The 18204-nt window shown below is 41.2% G+C and overlaps 2 protein-coding genes across 11 annotated transcripts in view; both read left to right on the forward strand.

Moving 5' to 3' along the window:
* SULF1 (sulfatase 1) overlaps positions 1-18204 on the forward strand; it is a 201954-nt gene that overhangs the window by 169897 nt on the left and 13853 nt on the right. For 5 of the 10 annotated variants that reach the window (XM_063606811.1, XM_063606810.1, XM_063606809.1 and 2 more), the window contains 3 exons: positions 1431-1573; positions 1664-1787; positions 3736-3769. In XM_063606811.1, the coding sequence (XP_063462881.1) occupies positions 1431-1573; positions 1664-1787; positions 3736-3769 (301 nt within the window). Of the gene's footprint in view, positions 1-1430; positions 1574-1663; positions 1788-3735; positions 3897-18204 lie in introns of those variants that run through there. The other 5 variants (XM_063606807.1, XM_063606806.1, XM_063606805.1 and 2 more) reach the window with 2 other exon arrangements.
* On the forward strand, positions 9090-12396 carry LOC100980854 (protein zyg-11 homolog B-like). Its single transcript, XM_055116642.2, is given in 1 exon segment — positions 9090-12396. A coding segment is annotated over 1 exon segment (2223 nt). The 5' UTR covers positions 9090-10031; the 3' UTR covers positions 12255-12396.

The raw sequence follows: 18204 nt of genomic DNA on the forward strand, positions 1-18204 counted from the left end.
ACTTCAAAACGACGATATTTTTTATTTTCCTCTCAGCTCATAAGGCACCCACTTATCGAGCTTTTTCACCTTTCTGATTTGCTTCAAATGCCAAATGACCATAGAAGGGTCGACGTTGAGTTCTTCCACAAATTCTCATGTAGCTGTAAGAGGATCAGCTTCGATGATTGCTCTCAAGGTCATTGTCAACTTCCAATGGTCCACCACTACACTCCTCATCTTCAGGGCTTTCATCTCCTTTGCAAAACTTGTTGAACCACCACTCCACTGTATGTTCGTTAGCAGTTCCTGGGCCAAATGCTTTGTTAATGTTGCGAGTTGTCTCCGCTGCTTTACGATCCATTTTGAACTCAAATAAGAAAATCACTCGAATTTAGTTTTTGTCTAACACCATTTCCATAGTCTAAAATAAACATGAAGAGCAAGTAATACATTATCAGCAAAAAAATCAAGCAAGAAATGCCCATTAAAATGATGATTAATATAACCACATTTATTTAAGAATGTATTCCAATATCAAACAGCAAATTTCAACAATGCAAAAACCGTAATTACATTTGCACCAACCTAATAGTTGTTTTTAAAAAAATTTTGCTGGGCCAGGCACAGTGGTGCATGCCTGTAGTCCCAGCTACTTGGGAAGCTGAGGATCACCTGAGCCTAGGAGTTCTAGTCCAGCCTGGGTAACATAGAGAGACCCCATCTCTTAAAAAATACTCGTTAGGCAGCACATTTCTGAAATTCAAGAAAGGTCAGCAAATTTGGAACAGGTGCCCTTTTGTAAACAGAAGAGTAGATGAGTTGATTATAAATGGGACATCCCTTCTGCACACATTCTTCAAGTTAACCAGAGGGCTATGTGGTATAGAAGATGTTTGTGGTCACAGCCTAGCTCAGGCTAGAGTGTTGCGGAGACCATCCCAAATCCTCCAGGCTGGGCTCAGGGCTTCTCTAAACCCTTCTTTGTTGCAAAATCCCATCTTTTCATGCTTCATTGGTGACATGTGGCCATCTGCCACATAGAACAAGTGAGAGTACTAGTTCCATATCTTTATTAAATAACCATTTTTCTTTTGTACAAAGAATAAATAGAAATTCTGATATTTTTCTTCTCATACTTCCCTCACTCACCCCTCTTTGGAAACCACTGCATAACAGAGCTAAGGGGAGGATAAACTGATGTGCCTGAAATTTCACTTTAGTCTTCAGCCTATAAGAGATCACTATCTTTTTTCCCATTTTCACCTAGTTTCACAGCAAATTTACCTACGGGGGGAAAGGTATTATTATTCTTAACATGAAACCACAATATTTATAAGAAAGAAATTGTGAACTTTAAAGTGTAAAGATTAGGGAACACTGGAATGGCAAGCCTGCCTAAGGTTTTTCACTCTTTTTGTTTTGTTGTGTTTTTCTTTTTTACCCAACAGTGGGATCTTTCTGTGCTTGCACGAGTTCTAACAATAACACCTACTGGTGTTTGCGTACAGTTAATGAGACGCATAATTTTCTTTTCTGTGAGTTTGCTACTGGCTTTTTGGAGTATTTTGATATGAATACAGATCCTTATCAGGTAAGACAATATATGTTCATTTTATGAAGGTTGTTGAAAATAGGATAACCAGACATAAGCTTAAATAGATTGTCCTGTCTGCATTCACAGCTCACAAATACAGTGCACACGGTAGAACGAGGCATTTTGAATCAGCTACACGTACAACTAATGGAGCTCAGAAGCTGTCAAGGATATAAGCAGTGCAACCCAAGACCTAAGAATCTTGATGTTGGTAAGGAAAAAAATACTATTTTTTCTATTTTACCTGGAAAATTCTTTGTGTTACTGAGCTTTCTGCCTTGGAAACATTTAATTGCACAGAAACATATAATTCAAGATACTTAGAGGAGACACTTTCCAGGCAATTCTAAATACAGTTTGATCTCTAAGTTTAGCTCTGGTGTACTAATGAAAAGCTTAATCCACCAAAAGATTTGGTGAGCATTTCCTTCCAATATCTCCCACAGGTCTATTCTATTAGTAAACCTTGATTCCTGATAGAAGCATCTGTTGGAAGATGACACGAAAGCATTAGGTATTTGTTTGTTATTGCTGTCAACAGTCTGAAGATATACTCTGAGTAAACCAGGATATTCTCTTTTTTTAAGAGAACTTTGATGGAAAGACACAATGCTCTATTTCTGCTGTCCCAGTTTGGAGTTCCCCCAGTTGGATCCCTGCCTATGACACTGAATTAGATTTCTTTTGCCAGTATTTTTCGTCTGAAACTAGAGATACTGGAGCAGTTCATTAACTTGGGATCTAAAAATATAAGAGGATCTGAATGGAATCAGCCAGATGTTCCTTCCCAGCTATGTGTGTTAAACTGGCTTATTTCTCCTTTGTTTCATGGAGATGCAGTTCTTTTCAGTGTCCGCCCCAGCTCTTTCCTGGTTAATGAAAATACTCATTTCCTCCTCATGATGTCTGCAGAAATGTAAATACCAGCTGTCCATACAAGGAAGGAGGAAGAACTAAAGCTGGCAAGGGCATGGACCTTGGCATGGCATGCCAACTCCAGAAGGGTGAAGAGCTGGACTCACAGGCACTTGGGTGCAGTTTGCAGGAGCTTTTTGTGGTGCCGCTGGGTTTTCTCTGTGAGTCTGGTGCAGAGCCAGTGTCATCAACAGTAAAAGTGGGCAGCTTTCTGGGTCACATGCCTTGAAAGGGGTAGGGATTCCCATCCCAGAATGATCAATATCACCACCTGTCATCTCCACCACTGTAGGGTCACAAAGGCTTTTGAGTTCTGGGAGTCCCCTAAGAAAATATAAATCCTCAGTTCTCAATCAACACCTCTCAATTAACACTTAGTGGAATCAGTTGTCAGTCAAGAGCAGACTGTACTTGCAAAATAGGTCTTTTGGTCACTGACCCCACTCAGCTCAAATCTTTTCAAATATCCTGCTTATCTGTTGACCTTTTCCTCAAATCTTACAAAAAAAAAGAGAGAGAGAGGGAGGGAGGGAGGGAGGGAGAGAGAGAGGAAGGAAGAAGGAAGGAAGGAAAGAAAGAAAGAAAAGAAAGAAAGAGAAAGAAAGAAAGAAAAAAGAGAAAGAAAGAAAGAGAGAGAGAGAGAGAGAGAGCCTGCAAAGACTTGGAATCTCAACCAACCATTAGAGGCACTAGAAATATTATACCCAGATATTTCTCCCCAAAAGAACATAGGACTTTTATTAGTGGTGACATAACAACTCTACTTAGTGAAATCTGATCGAGTCCCTTAATGGTGAAATGACACACTGGGTGGAGCCAATTATGCTGTTTCACTTCAAGCCGTCCTCTCCACCTTCCAGACTATTTCTATGGGAGATGATTATTAGCCCGTTTTTTTCCCAATGTTTTGTCTAAAAATAACCAAAATTTAACTTTTCCTGAGAATTAATTGGACTTCTGGAAGTACTTTTCCCACTGCTTTTAAGTGGGCTCTCCTCCCTTTAACACCGACCCATTTTTTTCATATGAACTCTTATTTTTTTTTATCTTAAACCTTTTCATTCATAGCTTTCAATCTGCATTTTGAACCTAATAGGAAATCTCTGTTGGGCTTCAGCACTGTCTGTATTTAACACCATGTGTTTCTTTCTAGGATTTAGATGTTGTGCATGAAAAACTATATAGTGAATGGTTTTATAAGTTCTAAAGCTAACAGAAATTACTCTTGTATTTTCCTATATCAGGAAATAAAGATGGAGGAAGCTATGACCTACACAGGTATTCACACTTTTTTATTCTTCTCAGCAGCTTCTTCCCCAATAATTGCATGATCCAGTGGTTTCAACTAATTTCTGTTTCTTACTGTGTTGCACAGAGCAAAGCTGGGGGTGCATGCTTGTTCTAACAGCATTCTCCACTATGTTTTGTCATTGATCACAGAACTGTCATTTTGCTTTTAAATCAGCTCACTGTCCCATCAAGATGTTCCAGAGCATTTACTCACTCCCATGCTTGTTTGCTTGTTGGATGATGCTTTTAAGCATGGAATGATGTGAAGGAAAAAAAACAGAATGGCCTTTGGGAGCCCTGGGAAAGGGTGGGAGATTTATTTTCTTTGTGGTACTTACACATTGATTTGGTGGGGGAGCTTCATGAAAATGGGTTGGAGATTTTTATTAAATATAGCATCAAAGGCACAAAATGACTAATGAGAATTTTAAGAGCACTGTAAGGCCGAAGTTGAAGGAGACAAGGAATTTCCTTGTTGATGTTCATTCATTAACTTTGGTGGTGAAAAGCAGCAGCCGTAAGATTCTGAAAGCTCTGCAGAGAGGTGGTGAATAACGAGAAGGTGCTGGGAGTTGGGGACAGAGTACCGGGAGTCAAGACACTAGTAAAGGGCCACACACAGTGGCTCACACCTGTAATCGTAGCACTATGGGAGCCCAAGCGGGAGGATTGCTTGAGTCCAGGAGTTTGAGACTAGCTTGGGCAACAAAGTGAGATAAAAAAAAATTTTTAACTAGCCAGGTGTGGTGATGCACACCTGTAGTCCCAGCTACTCAGCTACTCAAGAAGCTGAGGCAGGAGGATCGCTTGAGCCCAGAGGTTGAGGCTGCAGTGAGCTATGATAGTGACACTGACCTCCAGCCTGAGGGACAGAGAGAGACCCTGTCTCTAAAAATAAATAAATAAATAAAGACACTCAATAGTGTCAACACAGCACCAAGACAACACACAAACATTCCATAAACAACCCTCAGCCCTGTCATTTTATGCCCCTCCAACCCTCATCCATCCCTCACTGTGCTCTGGAGGGGGGACGCATGCTCCTGATGGCCGTGTCACTTGGTCACCTGGCAATATTCGCCATTGCTAATTTTCTACTCTGAGCACAGACCTCAGGCAGGTCTGCCACCCGAAGCAGCTGGGCACTGTCCTTACCGCCTCTGCTGAGGCAAAACTGAGGCACAGACGTTACCAGTACCCTAGTTAATGTATCCACTTGGGAGAAAAACATCCGTCAAAGAAATGTGAACTTAATTGGTGCCATCTATGTTAGTATCTTCTTTATCTATGTTAATATCTTCTTTATCTGTATTAATATCTTTAAAATTAACATCCCAAAGAATGTTGCTGTTCCCGGTACCCCGTTCGGCCCCTCTAACCTCCAGAGCTATGGTCTCAGATGCTTCCTTTTAGAGAGAAGGTCATTAGTCCACCAAGAAGCCAAATGACAACAGGAAAGGTGATGGGAAGATGAAAACAAAGGAAGGTGGACTTTTGGGTATATGTTACAGCCATGTATGTATGTCTTCTTTTTTCTATTTTCTCTTGTTCTTCATCTTAACTGTCCTCAATCTGCCCCACACCAACCCTGTGTCACTCCCAGCACACATAAGACAGAGCAGAAGACCCCACCCTTGAGCTGGTCTCCCCTGGGTATGGGCTGAGGTAACATCCCACACACCAGGATGATCTTGCCTGCCTCCCATCGGTCACATTAAGACATTTTCAAAGTGTAATATTATAAATGGACCTACCTCTAAATATTGACTTTACAGTTATTTTATGAGGCACTCAATTTATAGCTAAGAGATTTTCAGTCTAGTGTCATGAAAGAGATAAAAGGGTGTTCACAGATTATTTAAGACATAAGGCTGGTCAGGGATGAGTCAGAGAGTCATTCTCCGTGAAGTCACCCCTGGCCAACTTTGAAAGGAAGAAGGTTTAACTGCACTTTGGGTGTAAATGACAAGCATCTGGGACCCTCCCCTTCCCTGGTCCCTGCCACCACCACTCAATCGGCCAGATAATCAATTGTTTCTGAGGTCACTTTCACATAATCTTGGCAACTTTAGTTGTTGAAAGCATGCATGCAGGGGCAACATGGTGTTTGTTACCTGTTGCTTTTTTTTTTTTTTTCCTTCTAAGCTCCTTACCAGAGAGCAGATCTAAGGATACTGTGTAACTCAAAATAACCGGCATTTTCAGACTTTGCCATTTCATAGTCCATAGGGCAAGCCATCTTTCAGTGGATATCCACATGGCGGGCAGGAAATCTTGACATTAGTTTCTCAGAAAATATCTGCCTAGTCACACCTGGGAATTCACTAAACACCCAAATGCAGTGTTTGATGTGGCCTTACCTGCTCCTTGTATCTTATTGGATTGAATGAGAACAGATGCAAAACAAGTATGTACAGAAATGCCAGGAAAACTACTGTCTTCCAATGGGGTTCAACAGTTCAAAGCCCTCCATTGATGGAGCCACTTAGGAGGTTTCAGTGTCTTAATTCTTTTAGATTTTGACAGTTTTAGAAAACTAAAAAAAAAAATAAGTTTTTATCATGAAATTTGATTACAAAAGACTTTGAGAGAAATGATAAGAACCAGATCTGAAGAATTTGAAATTTGAAAATTCAGCAGAGCATTTCTTTAAATGTATCTTGTACAAGAAGAACTAAATAAATGTTTTTAAACTGACTTCTTTTTGGTGGATTTCAAAAGTTAATCTTCAGACTTATTTAGAGGGTTTTCATAAAGCAAGTTTTTTTCTGTTGCTGCTCAATTTCTTTCTTTTCTTTTCTATCTTTTCTTTTCTCTTCCTTTTGCTGTTCCCTGTGTGTGAAGCAGGAGGGGCAGCTGAAATGCTTTGCATGCTCGCCCTGGTCATTTTCCAGTTAGGACAAGCTCAAAGGGAGAGCACAGCTCAGAAGCTGGCACTCATGACTCAGGAAATAATTTGTGGCTCATTTGAAAGCAGCATCTTCTAAGTGTGTTGCAAAATAGAGAAAAATCAACAGGTTGTTGGGGTGTTTATTTTCCCCACTGCGTATGAAAGCTGATGCTGCTGCCCTTTGATGGCCAAGAGGAGCTCCTGGCAGCCGTGGCCATGTGTCCCGGGGGTGTGTGGGGCAGGCGGTCAGTTCTTGGCGGCCTTCCTCTGGCAGGGCTGCTTCCTGATCCTTTGCTTCAAGCCCTCTGGGCTGTTAGACCACACAGAGCTCCACCCTCAGCAGCCACGCTCTGACCACATTGCTTTCACTGATTTTGACTCATCTCCCCCATAGTGACAGTGTGTGCCAAAGGTGGCTGTGGGTGACACAGCCGTGTGTTAGTGCTGTACAGCACTGTGGTCATGGGGGTGGACGCTGGAGCTCCTGATTAGTTTGAGTTCAAATCCCAGCCTCGCTGGTGGGCATGCTTAGAAGAGACCCTGGCAGGGGCCAAGCCCCAGTAAGTGGTGGAGTCATTGGTAAAGGATAATGCTGAATGCAGGACATTTATATGGATGAAAGAGTCTGGGAAAGGGAATTTCAGTGATATGAATTCCAAAGCGTGTTAGTATATTTTATAAGAAACACAAAAAGGTATTCATCAGCACCACCAAACTCCATCATCAGTCACAGGCAACCAAGAATTGAGCACTCTCCCAGAACTTTGGGAGGCCGAGGCAGGCAGATCACGAGGTGAGAAGATCGAGACCATCCTGGCTAACACGGCGAAACCCCGTCTCTACTAAAAATACAAAAAAAAAAAAAGAAAAATTAGCCGGGCGTGGTGGCGGGAGGCTGAGGCAGGAGAATGGCGTGAACCCGGGAGGCGGAGCTTGCAGTGAGCCGAGATCACGCCACTGGACTCCTGCCTGAGTGACAGAGGGAGACGCCGTCTCAAAAAAAAAAAAAAAAAAAAAAGAATTGAGCACTCACGTCCGTCTTCTGAACTGCCTGAACCTCTTGAGATGAGAAGAACAAAACAAACCTTCGCTGTCCTGCTGTAGGTTACCCTAATGGAGCTTCCTGGGTTCTCCTCTCCCTGTCACGTCTCAGGGACTCCACCTTATTTTAAATCTGTCTTACTAGCACTGTTGGACTTTTCTGTTTCAGATGCTCAAACAAGAGATGGAGCAGGGGCAGGGTTTGGGGTTAAATGGGCTGGAGGTGAGATTGGCCCCCTAAGGTGTTGAGGACACTTGGGGTGAAAGTCGTTAGGGTGTATTTAGGTCAGAGCCAGGGCCGCTGCGTGCACAGAGGTGTGTCATGGAGCGGCCAGTAGGCACCAAAATCCAGCCAAAGCTCGGCCATGAGAGCTGGGTAGTGGCAGGGGTGACAACAGTGGCCACCCTGGTAAGGTTAAGGTCAGACTTGGGTTAGTCTAAGCTGTCAGAGGGTGTTCATCATTTTTCTTACCTTTCCAATAGTGACCCTATTCCAAAGGCCTTGTTTCTTGTGCCAGAGAAGAAACTAAAGTATAGCACGTGCAGAACTCCTTAAGATCCTCCCCAGACTGCGGAATGAAATGTATCTTTAATCAGTTTCAATATTTAGGGGGAAAATGTGCCCTCATTCATCCGTGCAACAAATAAAGACAGAAAGAATCGAAACGACCACCTCTGTGCCAAACGCCGCCTTCACAGGGAGTGCAGTCTGGTGTTAGAATGCACGATGCAAAGTGCTTTGACCAGAAATATATGGCATCATAAGAGCCAGGAGAGGGCCCCAACCCAACCCCGAGAAATCAAAGGAAGCTTTCCAAAGAGTTGGCATTTATGCCGCATCCTGAAGGCAACAGTGCAGTGATCCAGACACAGGATGGAAAAGGAAGTCAGTCCAACCAGAAGGCGAGACTCGTGTGGGGACTTATGCTTACGATCAGTTCCGTGACAGTGCAAGGGAAGGAGAAGAGAAGGATGAGCTGAAAAGGTAACCAGGGCCTATTTTATGGAGTGTGTTATATGGAGAATGATGATATGATATATCTTCCAAACAGGGATGTTTTGACCATGGGGGAGGAGTACTAAAAATAGTTAATTATTTATATTAATTATTATTTATATTAATTCTATATAAATATTGTTATGTATTTGTTTACCAATGAACTAGTCAGTAGATCTATAAAACAGTTGTATTTAAAACTATTTTCTAAGCTAAAATATCAAAAATTCTGGACAAATGCCAAAATGAACAGGGTACCAGTACAGCAGATACAAACTGGGACCATCCCAGGCAAATGAAAAATGTGGTCACCCTAGTTACATGCTACATCAAAGGATGTAATCCCTGTCCAAAAGCAGTAGGCAGACATTCAAGAGCATTAAACTGGGAGAAATAATATGAGAGGATTTGGGCTGATCAGATTAGGTAGCATAAATAGTTATGAGAATAGTTTTGTGAGTCACATTGGTTTGTGGGTCAGTTCTGGCTCCATCACTTCCCAATTTGAGGACCAGTTGCTAACAGTATTACAACACTTACTATGGTCCAGCGCTCTTCTGAATGCTTTCGTATATTAATGTATTTAACCCTCTCCATAACTTTGTGAGGTCAGTACTATTATTATCCTCATTTTTTTTTTTTTTTTTAAGACGGAGTCTCACACTGTCGCCTGGGCTGGAGGGCCGTGGCACCATCTTGGCTCACTGCAACCTCCATCTCCCAGGTTCAAGCAATTCTCCTTGCCTCAGCCTCCCAGGTAGCTGGGATTACAGGTGCCTGCCACCACACCCAGCTTATTATCCCCATTTTACAGATGAGGAAATTAAGCCACAGAGTGACTAAATAACTTTCCCAAGATTACACAGCTGATAAATGGTGAAATTCAAACCCAGCGAGTCTGGTTCTAGCTGTGCTGTTCATCTCTACACTATACTGATTCTCTTGGACAATTTATTTAACTTCTTTTATTATGGCTGAATTTTCTCATCTTTAAAAAGGTGATAATATTCGGGCTGCGGCTGCGGCTGCGGCTGCGGCTGCTACTGCTACGCTTCTAGCTTGAGGGAAAGAGGCCGAGGCCTGGGCCAAGCCCGGAGCCGCCGCTCGCCGGAGCCTCCTGGAGCCTCCGCGCCGGCTCAGCCTGGGGGCGGGCTCCGGTCCGGCCCGCCGCCGCACCCAGGACGGAGGCTGCATGCCCGAGGACCAGGCCGGCGCAGCCATGGCTGGAGTGCAATGGCGCAATCTCGGCTGACTGCAACCTCCGCCTCCCGGGTTCAAGCGATTCTCCTGCCTCAGCCTCCCAAGTAGCTGGGGTTACAGGCATGCGCCACCACACCTGGGAGGAGGCGTCTCCCTATTCCTTACTTGATATCTGCTTGAATTTCTTGACTACTCACCTTGAGAAGTTCTGTTCAGCCAGACAAGATGGAACATTGTGTCTGCAGGAACCTGGAGTATTCCCACAGGAGGTGGCTGATCGACTGCTTCGGACCATGGCTTTTCATGGTCTATTGAATGATGGAACTGTGGGTATTTTTAGGGGCAACCAGATGCGCTTAAAGCGAGCCTGCATTCGCAAAGCAAAGATCTCTGCTGTTGCTTTCCGGAAAGCTTTCTGCCACCACAAGTTAGTGGAACTTGATGCCACAGGTGTGAATGCTGATATCACGATTACAGACATTATCAGTGGGCTTGGCAGTAACAAATGGATCCAGCAGAATCTCCAGTGCCTGGTGCTGAATTCATTAACTCTCTCCCTCGAGGATCCTTACGAGCGCTGCTTCAGCCGGCTTTCTGGCCTTCGAGCTTTAAGCATCACGAATGTTCTCTTTTACAATGAAGACCTGGCTGAAGTTGCCTCATTGCCAAGATTAGAGAGCTTGGATATTTCTAACACCTCAATCACAGACATCACTGCTCTACTGGCCTGCAAAGACCGACTCAAGTCTCTAACCATGCACCACTTGAAATGTTTAAAAATGACAACTACCCAGATACTGGATGTAGTTCGGGAACTCAAACATCTGAATCATCTTGATATCTCAGATGATAAACAGTTTACATCAGACATAGCTCTTCGCTTACTAGAACAAAAAGACATCCTACCTAACCTTGTTTCTCTGGATGTTTCTGGGAGAAAGCACGTGACAGATAAAGCCGTTGAAGCCTTTATACAACAACGTCCAAGCATGCAATTTGTAGGTTTGCTGGCTACTGATGCTGGTTACTCTGAATTCCTCACAGGCGAAGGACATTTGAAGGTGTCTGGGGAAGCCAATGAAACTCAGATTGCAGAAGCACTGAAGCGTTACAGTGAACGGGCATTCTTTGTTCGGGAAGCTCTATTTCATCTTTTTAGTCTGACTCATGTGATGGAAAAAACAAAGCCAGAAATTTTAAAGCTTGTGGTTACTGGGATGAGAAACCACCCTATGAATTTGCCAGTGCAACTGGCTGCAAGCGCCTGTGTATTTAACTTAACCAAGCAGGATCTTGCTGCAGGAATGCCTGTCCGACTCCTGGCTGATGTGACCCATTCGCTGCTCAAAGCCATGGAACATTTTCCGAATCACCAGCAGCTACAGAAGAATTGCCTCCTTTCACTTTGCAGTGACCGGATCCTTCAAGATGTTCCATTTAACAGGTTTGAAGCAGCCAAGCTTGTCATGCAGTGGCTCTGCAACCATGAGGATCAAAACATGCAAAGGATGGCAGTTGCTATCATTTCCATCCTGGCTGCCAAGCTTTCTACAGAACAAACTGCACAGCTTGGTACTGAGCTCTTCATTGTCAGGCAACTTCTTCAAATAGTGAAGCAGAAAACCAATCAAAATTCAGTGGACACTACATTGAAATTTACTTTGAGTGCACTTTGGAACCTCACAGATGAATCTCCAACCACTTGTAGACACTTTATTGAAAACCAAGGGTTAGAACTCTTCATGAGGGTTCTAGAGTCTTTCCCAACTGAGTCATCCATTCAGCAGAAAGTTCTAGGACTTTTGAACAATATAGCTGAAGTACAAGAATTACATTCTGAATTAATGTGGAAAGATTTTATAGACCACATCAGTAGTCTCCTACACAGTGTGGAAGTGGAAGTCAGTTACTTTGCAGCTGGAATTATTGCCCATTTAATATCCAGAGGTGAACAAGCTTGGACATTGAGTCGTAGCCAGAGGAATTCTCTGCTGGATGATTTGCATTCAGCTATTTTGAAATGGCCAACTCCAGAGTGTGAGATGGTAGCATACAGGTCCTTTAATCCATTTTTCCCATTACTTGGCTGTTTCACAACACCAGGAGTCCAGCTATGGGCAGTTTGGGCCATGCAACATGTCTGCAGCAAGAATCCTTCAAGGTAGTGCAGCATGCTGATTGAAGAAGGAGGATTGCAGCATTTATACAACATCAAAGATCATGAACATACTGATCCCCATGTCCAACAGATTGCTGTGGCCATTCTGGATAGCTTAGAAAAACACATTGTGCGCCATGGGAGGCCACCTCCCTGTAAAAAACAGCCCCAAGCCAGACTAAATTGATAGCCATAAGTATTGGATAGTTGAATCACAGGAATCCTTTTTGTGATTGGTCCATTTGGAATATCTTACCCTCCCTGATGTTTTGGGGGTTTCTATGACAAGAGTCATAAAATCAGTTTGGGATTGATAATGTGTAGTACTGCCCATGTGAACAGTCTCTAATTTGTCTTGTGATTTTTAACTTATGAGTCAAGAAGGGTCTCTTCCTTTATCATTGCCTTTTAGGAAATTTTCCACATCTTTCAGTGTTTGAACTTACTTGTGCTTGAGATTCTACAGTTTTATGGTAAAGTTTGCACGAACCCTTAGGCCAGACTTTTCTGATCTCAGAGTCCCTTCCAATCAATTTGCAGCTTCACATAAGCTGTTGACCTGATTTCTGACACTGCTTCAGTTGTAAATTTTATACTGCTTCTGTATAAAATGCCTTTCTTCTCTATCTGTGTATCTTTTATAAGATGTCCTTCTTAGTGTGAAAGAAGGGAAATGTGGATCATCTTGTGGAAGCTAATCACTGGCAGGAGCCTGGATGGCTGGCGGAAAGATATATGAGAAAGAAAAATTATGAAGGGAGAACAGAGTGTAGGAACTGGGAATTGCTTTCATGATATAGGTTTTAAAATGAGACAGGCTACCCTTCGGGAGCCCACCTCTCTTGAGGCGGTGAGCAGAAGCTTGTCCTCCATATTTATACCTAGCTGGTTCCTGCACAGACTGCTGGTTATTCACTAGGAATATTTCCCCAAGCACCACAGTATAAAATACTACAGCACTCTGTGTTAAAGACTAACTGTCTACATCTCCATATGTTGTAGTGTTGTGAAAATGTGATTTTAAAAAATTATCGCCAGTTAAAACTGGCTATTCTTTTCCTCTATTTCAAAGTCATTTTTGTTCAGTGGAATAGAGACAACAACATGGTGTTAACCTCTCAATTAAAATACAATTGACACCAGTAAATTTTGCCATAAAAAGTTAAAATCTCTTGTTCAAAATATGTGTATCTTCTTAATGTGTTCATGTTAGAGAAAGTGTCCCCATCTCACTGCCAAAAATGAAAGAAAATAATTAAACTCTTTAAATGATTAAATGTAATGATTCTACTCGCAGTGCATAACAGCACATATTTTTGACAGATTATTTTTTAGGCAATTACCTTTCCTTAAGGTATCTGATACAGTATAGTAAAGAATCACTTATATCAGTAATAGCACTTGAGAGATAGCAAGTCACCAAGAAACTTAATTTTCATTTAAAATTTTATTTTGTGAATAAGGTCAATCTACAATCCCAGATAACTACATTTTTTTCATAGATGGCCAGTGTTTTCAACAGAGATTTAAAATGGAATATTAAAATTATAGTGATTATTCAGAAGCATTTTAATTTAGAAAGGAGCTGGTTTGTTAGTTCACTGATGACATTTTTTGACAAACATTTTATACCATTACCACAATAATCAGACTTTAATTTTTTTGGAGTTCCTTCATGTGAATGAAAACTGAGTTAAAAGAAAGTAGGCATTTAGGTCTGGATGCAGTGGCTCGTGCTTATAATCCCAGTACTTTGGGAAGCTGAAGCAGGAGGATTGCTTGAGCCCAGAAGTTCGAGACTAGCCTGGGCAACATAGTGAGACTCAGTCTCTACCAAAAAAAAAATTTTTTTTTTTAAATTAGCTGAGTGTGGTGGCACCTGGGAAACAGAGCGAGACACTGACTCAAATAAATATCTAAATAGATATTTAGAATCACTGAAAACCATATTAAATGCTGGGTTAATGCTGACTTAATTGGCTTAAGGAATTTTTATAGGCATAAGATAAATTTTCACAGACTAAGTTTATTTCAGACAAAATAGAGAATTCTTTTAAAAGTTTTTTTTTTTTTTTCCTTTTCTGAATGTTAATGTCTAAGGCAAAGTTCAGAAAAGGAGATGGCCTGTGGTAGTTTGGAAATTGCTAGATATGTTGACCGTTTCCAGGTCTTTTATCTAGTGTAGTTAAGGGAAAGCCTATTTAAGAAGTTTGGCTTCAAGTTTCTGTTTTATAAGACAAAAGTGCATATTTCTTTAAAGGCTAATGCTAGGTTTTTGTCTTTACAAATTATTTTCAGAAATGGCTAAAAGTATACAGAAAACAGTAAATCCCTTCTTTACTCAGAATAACTTCTTAATAGGTGAAGCATCCAAAATATTTAAAAGCAAGGGTGGGCGTAGTGGCTCTTGCCTGTAATCCCAGCATTTTGGGAGGCCGAGGCGGGCAGATCACTTGAGATCAGGAGTTCGAGACCAGCCTGGCCAACGTGGTGAAACCCCGTCTCTACTAAAAATACCAAAACTAGCTGGGCATGGTGGCTTTTTTGCGCGCCTATAGTCCCAGCTATTCAGGAGGCTGAGGCACGAGAATCACTTGAACCCAGGAAGTGGAGGTTGCAGTGAGCTAAGATCGTGCCACTGCACTCCAGCCTGGACAACGGAGTGAGACTGGGGAAAAAAAAAAATTAAATTTCCTACTTTTTTTCTTTTTGTAGAGACAGTTTCACTCTGTCGCCCAAGCTGGAGTGCAGTGGCACAATCATACCTCACTGCAGCCTCTTGGGCTTATGTGATCTTACCCCCTCAGCCTCTGGAGTAGCTGGAACTACAGGCTAAATTTCCTACTTTGTAAACATCAGTAGTGGCCAGATACTTCTGAGTCTTAAAAGCATAATAGGCCGGGCGCGGTGGCTCACGCCTGTAATCCCAGCACTTTGGGAGGCCGAGGTGGGTGGATCACAAGGTCAGGAGTTCAAGACCAGCCTGGCCCAAATGGTGAAACCCTGTCTCTACTAAATATACAAAAATTAGCTGGGTGTGGTGGCGGTCGCCTGTAATCCCAGCTACTCAGGAGGCTGAGGCAGGAGAATCGCTTGAACCTGGGAGGTGGAGGTTGTGGTGAGCCAATATCATGCCACTGCACTCCAGCCTGGGTGACAGAGTAAGACTCCGTCTCAAAAAAAAAAAAAAAAAAAAGCATTATAATTTATTACATCCCGAATATATAAAAATTTGAGTGCCTTCGCAGTTGGGATGGTTCCTAAAATTGCGTATAGAATTAAGGCACAGAATTGTGTGTAAGGTCCTGAATCTGGCTAAAATACAGTGGATGTATATATTGGAATTATGAGGCATAAGTGGCCAGTATCTATAGTTAGAATCTACAAGGCCTCCCTTTTGCACCTGTAGACTAGAATGTAACTGTTATTGGTGCCTTTGAGTGTTATCTGTCAGTGGCTAGAGGTGCTGTTTCAAGCACAATTTAGACTAGGGTTGAACCACTCATTGTTCAAATCATTGGTGGGCTCCAATGTAAAATATCACTACATCAGTCCACAAGCAACATTAAGGAAATCTAAAGGAAATGGAATTTGACTTTTTAGAGTATAATGATGTTCTAGGGCATAATGAAGAAAATTTTTAAAAAATAGATTATAATGATACATATTGGTATCATTGAGTAAGACAACAGATTTGAGCAAATACAATTAAGGCGTCTTATTTTTTGCATCAAGTAATTATTGCCGTGGTCTTTCTACTCCACAAAATAATTTTTTCTTTTTGCAGTTGAAAATTAACTGCATTATTAACTAATTAATAAATCAAGTGGTATAAGGGATTAGTTTACCCTCAAGCCGATGACTCCATGGCTACTGATCTTAGTTAGTTTGGGATTTTTAAAAAGCATATCAGACCCCCAGTTTCAGGAATTGAGTATAAATATTGCTTCTTGTCACCCCGGGACAGTAATGCCTTATAGTGGCACTAGTCACCTTAAGTAGATTACACATGGTTGAGGTGAATAAAGCTGCATGGGAATTTGCTTTCATGATATATTTCATTTGCAAACTTCTACATAATCAAGTTTTATGTTTAAAACCATCGGTTCTATATATCTAGCTTTAGGAAGTTGCCCTTACAGGTGGGACTTTTTGTGTTAATCTGTTTTCTCCCCAGTCATCTTATTTGGCTATGTTAAAAAAAAAAAAAAAGCGAGAGAGAGAGATGGTGTCTCACTGTGTTGCCCGGGCTGGTCTCGAACTCCTGGCCTCAAGTGACTTTCCCATCTCAGCTTCCCAAAGTGCTGGAATCACAGGCATGAGCCACAGTGCCTGGTCTTAGCTGTGTTTTTAATTATGCCATGCATCAACATAACACCGGGCCATCTTCCTATCCCTTCCTATCCCATATGTTTAATGAAAACATATTTTATGTGCTAAATTAGGTTAATTTACCAGAGATTTAGCTTAGTGTTTTTAAACGCATTACCCCTATAGAACAATGTACAGCTGCACCCAAGGTTAAAAAGAGGTAGCAGGGAAAGCAAACTTAAACTCTTTGTATATGGTGAAACCCATCCCTCTCCTGCCCTCTAATGGTATGTTTACATTATTTCATTATTATACAATGTTTGTAGTGGTATAAACAGTATTATTAAACTGAAGGCATAAGTTAAAGGAAGTATGTTACTTTGAGCTGATGTAGGCTCTTCCACTTTTATCTGTATTTTACTTATTTGGGGACTTTGTATTGCTAGGGCTTCAGAATACTAACTTTGACACAGCTCCCAGAGAGGTTTGCAAACTTTTGGTTTCCCTCTCAAATCCATGGTAGTAGTTTCAAATGAGTTTGTGGATAATGGATGTTTAGTCCTTATCATTTGCTGTGTTTTGAGAGTTTTTAATTTGCAGTATTCACTCACAAACTGTTTTATTTTAGGAATAATGCAAAACCAACCTTCGTCCGGTGATGAGAATAGCCGTATGATAAGAGAATTTGCTCATCGTGCTTTAAATGAGTAACTGTTTTACCTTATTTAGTATTTCATAGACTTTGCATGATATGGTACACTCCTAATTATGCATTCTTTGGTTTCCAAATCTTAACCTAAGATACTTTGTTAACTGACTGGTAGCCTAAGAAAGAGACTTTTCTTCCTGTTTTTCTCTCTCCCCATTTTTTGGGGTACGTTTTGCAAAGATCAGTGCTGCTTCTCATGACTCTAAAGTAAAGCTCTTTTGGATAGCACAGCCTAACTTTACAGCTAGACAGAATGGCCATTAAGAATATTTCCAGAATCCAAGTTTATCAAAATTATTTTGTGGGAAATCATAAATCTACTTTATTAATATTATGTGTTTAATTTTGGGGTTATTTTGGGAAAAACTGTTCAAATTGGGTCCTTTTAAGCTTATTTTAAGCAGCCCAGAAGGAAGAAGCTACTTAGCTAATGAAAGCTGAGACACTTTAATAAAAGCAGGATCTTAAGAGCATTGTTTTTCCTTAAAAACTTTATACTCTCAGATAATCTGCAACAACAAAAATTAAGAAATCCCTGACTTTTGTAGAATTCCCACTGTCAAATTCTCACTGACTTATGAGTGTGAGAAAAGTTATCTTTTGTTTGAATTCTGGTAGAACAGTTTAACTCCTTTCTAAGGATATAAAAAATTCATCGGAAAGTGTGTATATTTCAAAGACTCTCAATTATCTGGACTGAAGGCACTGTTCTCACTATGGCCAGATGAATGGGAGTATTCTGTACATGAATCATGCTATATTTTAAATCAGGACATCACTTAAGTATTAATGTTGTGTGTACAGATTTTTGTTTTGGGATTTTTTTTGCCTAAATAAATGTTATAAATTTAAAAAAAAAAAAAAAGGTGATAATACATACACATAATAATACACAAGGATTTCATGAGATATTACCTGAAAAGTAAGCCCTGAATTCATATTATTGTATGACTGATGTTTGATAATAAATTTGATTAGTGAAAGACAAATTGTATCAAAGAGCCCTGGAATTTTTTTTTTTTTTTTTTTGAGGTGGAGTCTTGCTCTGTCACCCAGGCTGGAGTGCAGTGACACAATCTTGGCTCACTGCAACCTCCACCTCCCGGGTTCAAGCAAT

Source organism: Pan paniscus, chromosome 7 (genome assembly GCF_029289425.2).
Source record: "Pan paniscus chromosome 7, NHGRI_mPanPan1-v2.0_pri, whole genome shotgun sequence".
Taxonomy (NCBI): Eukaryota; Metazoa; Chordata; class Mammalia; order Primates; family Hominidae; genus Pan; species Pan paniscus.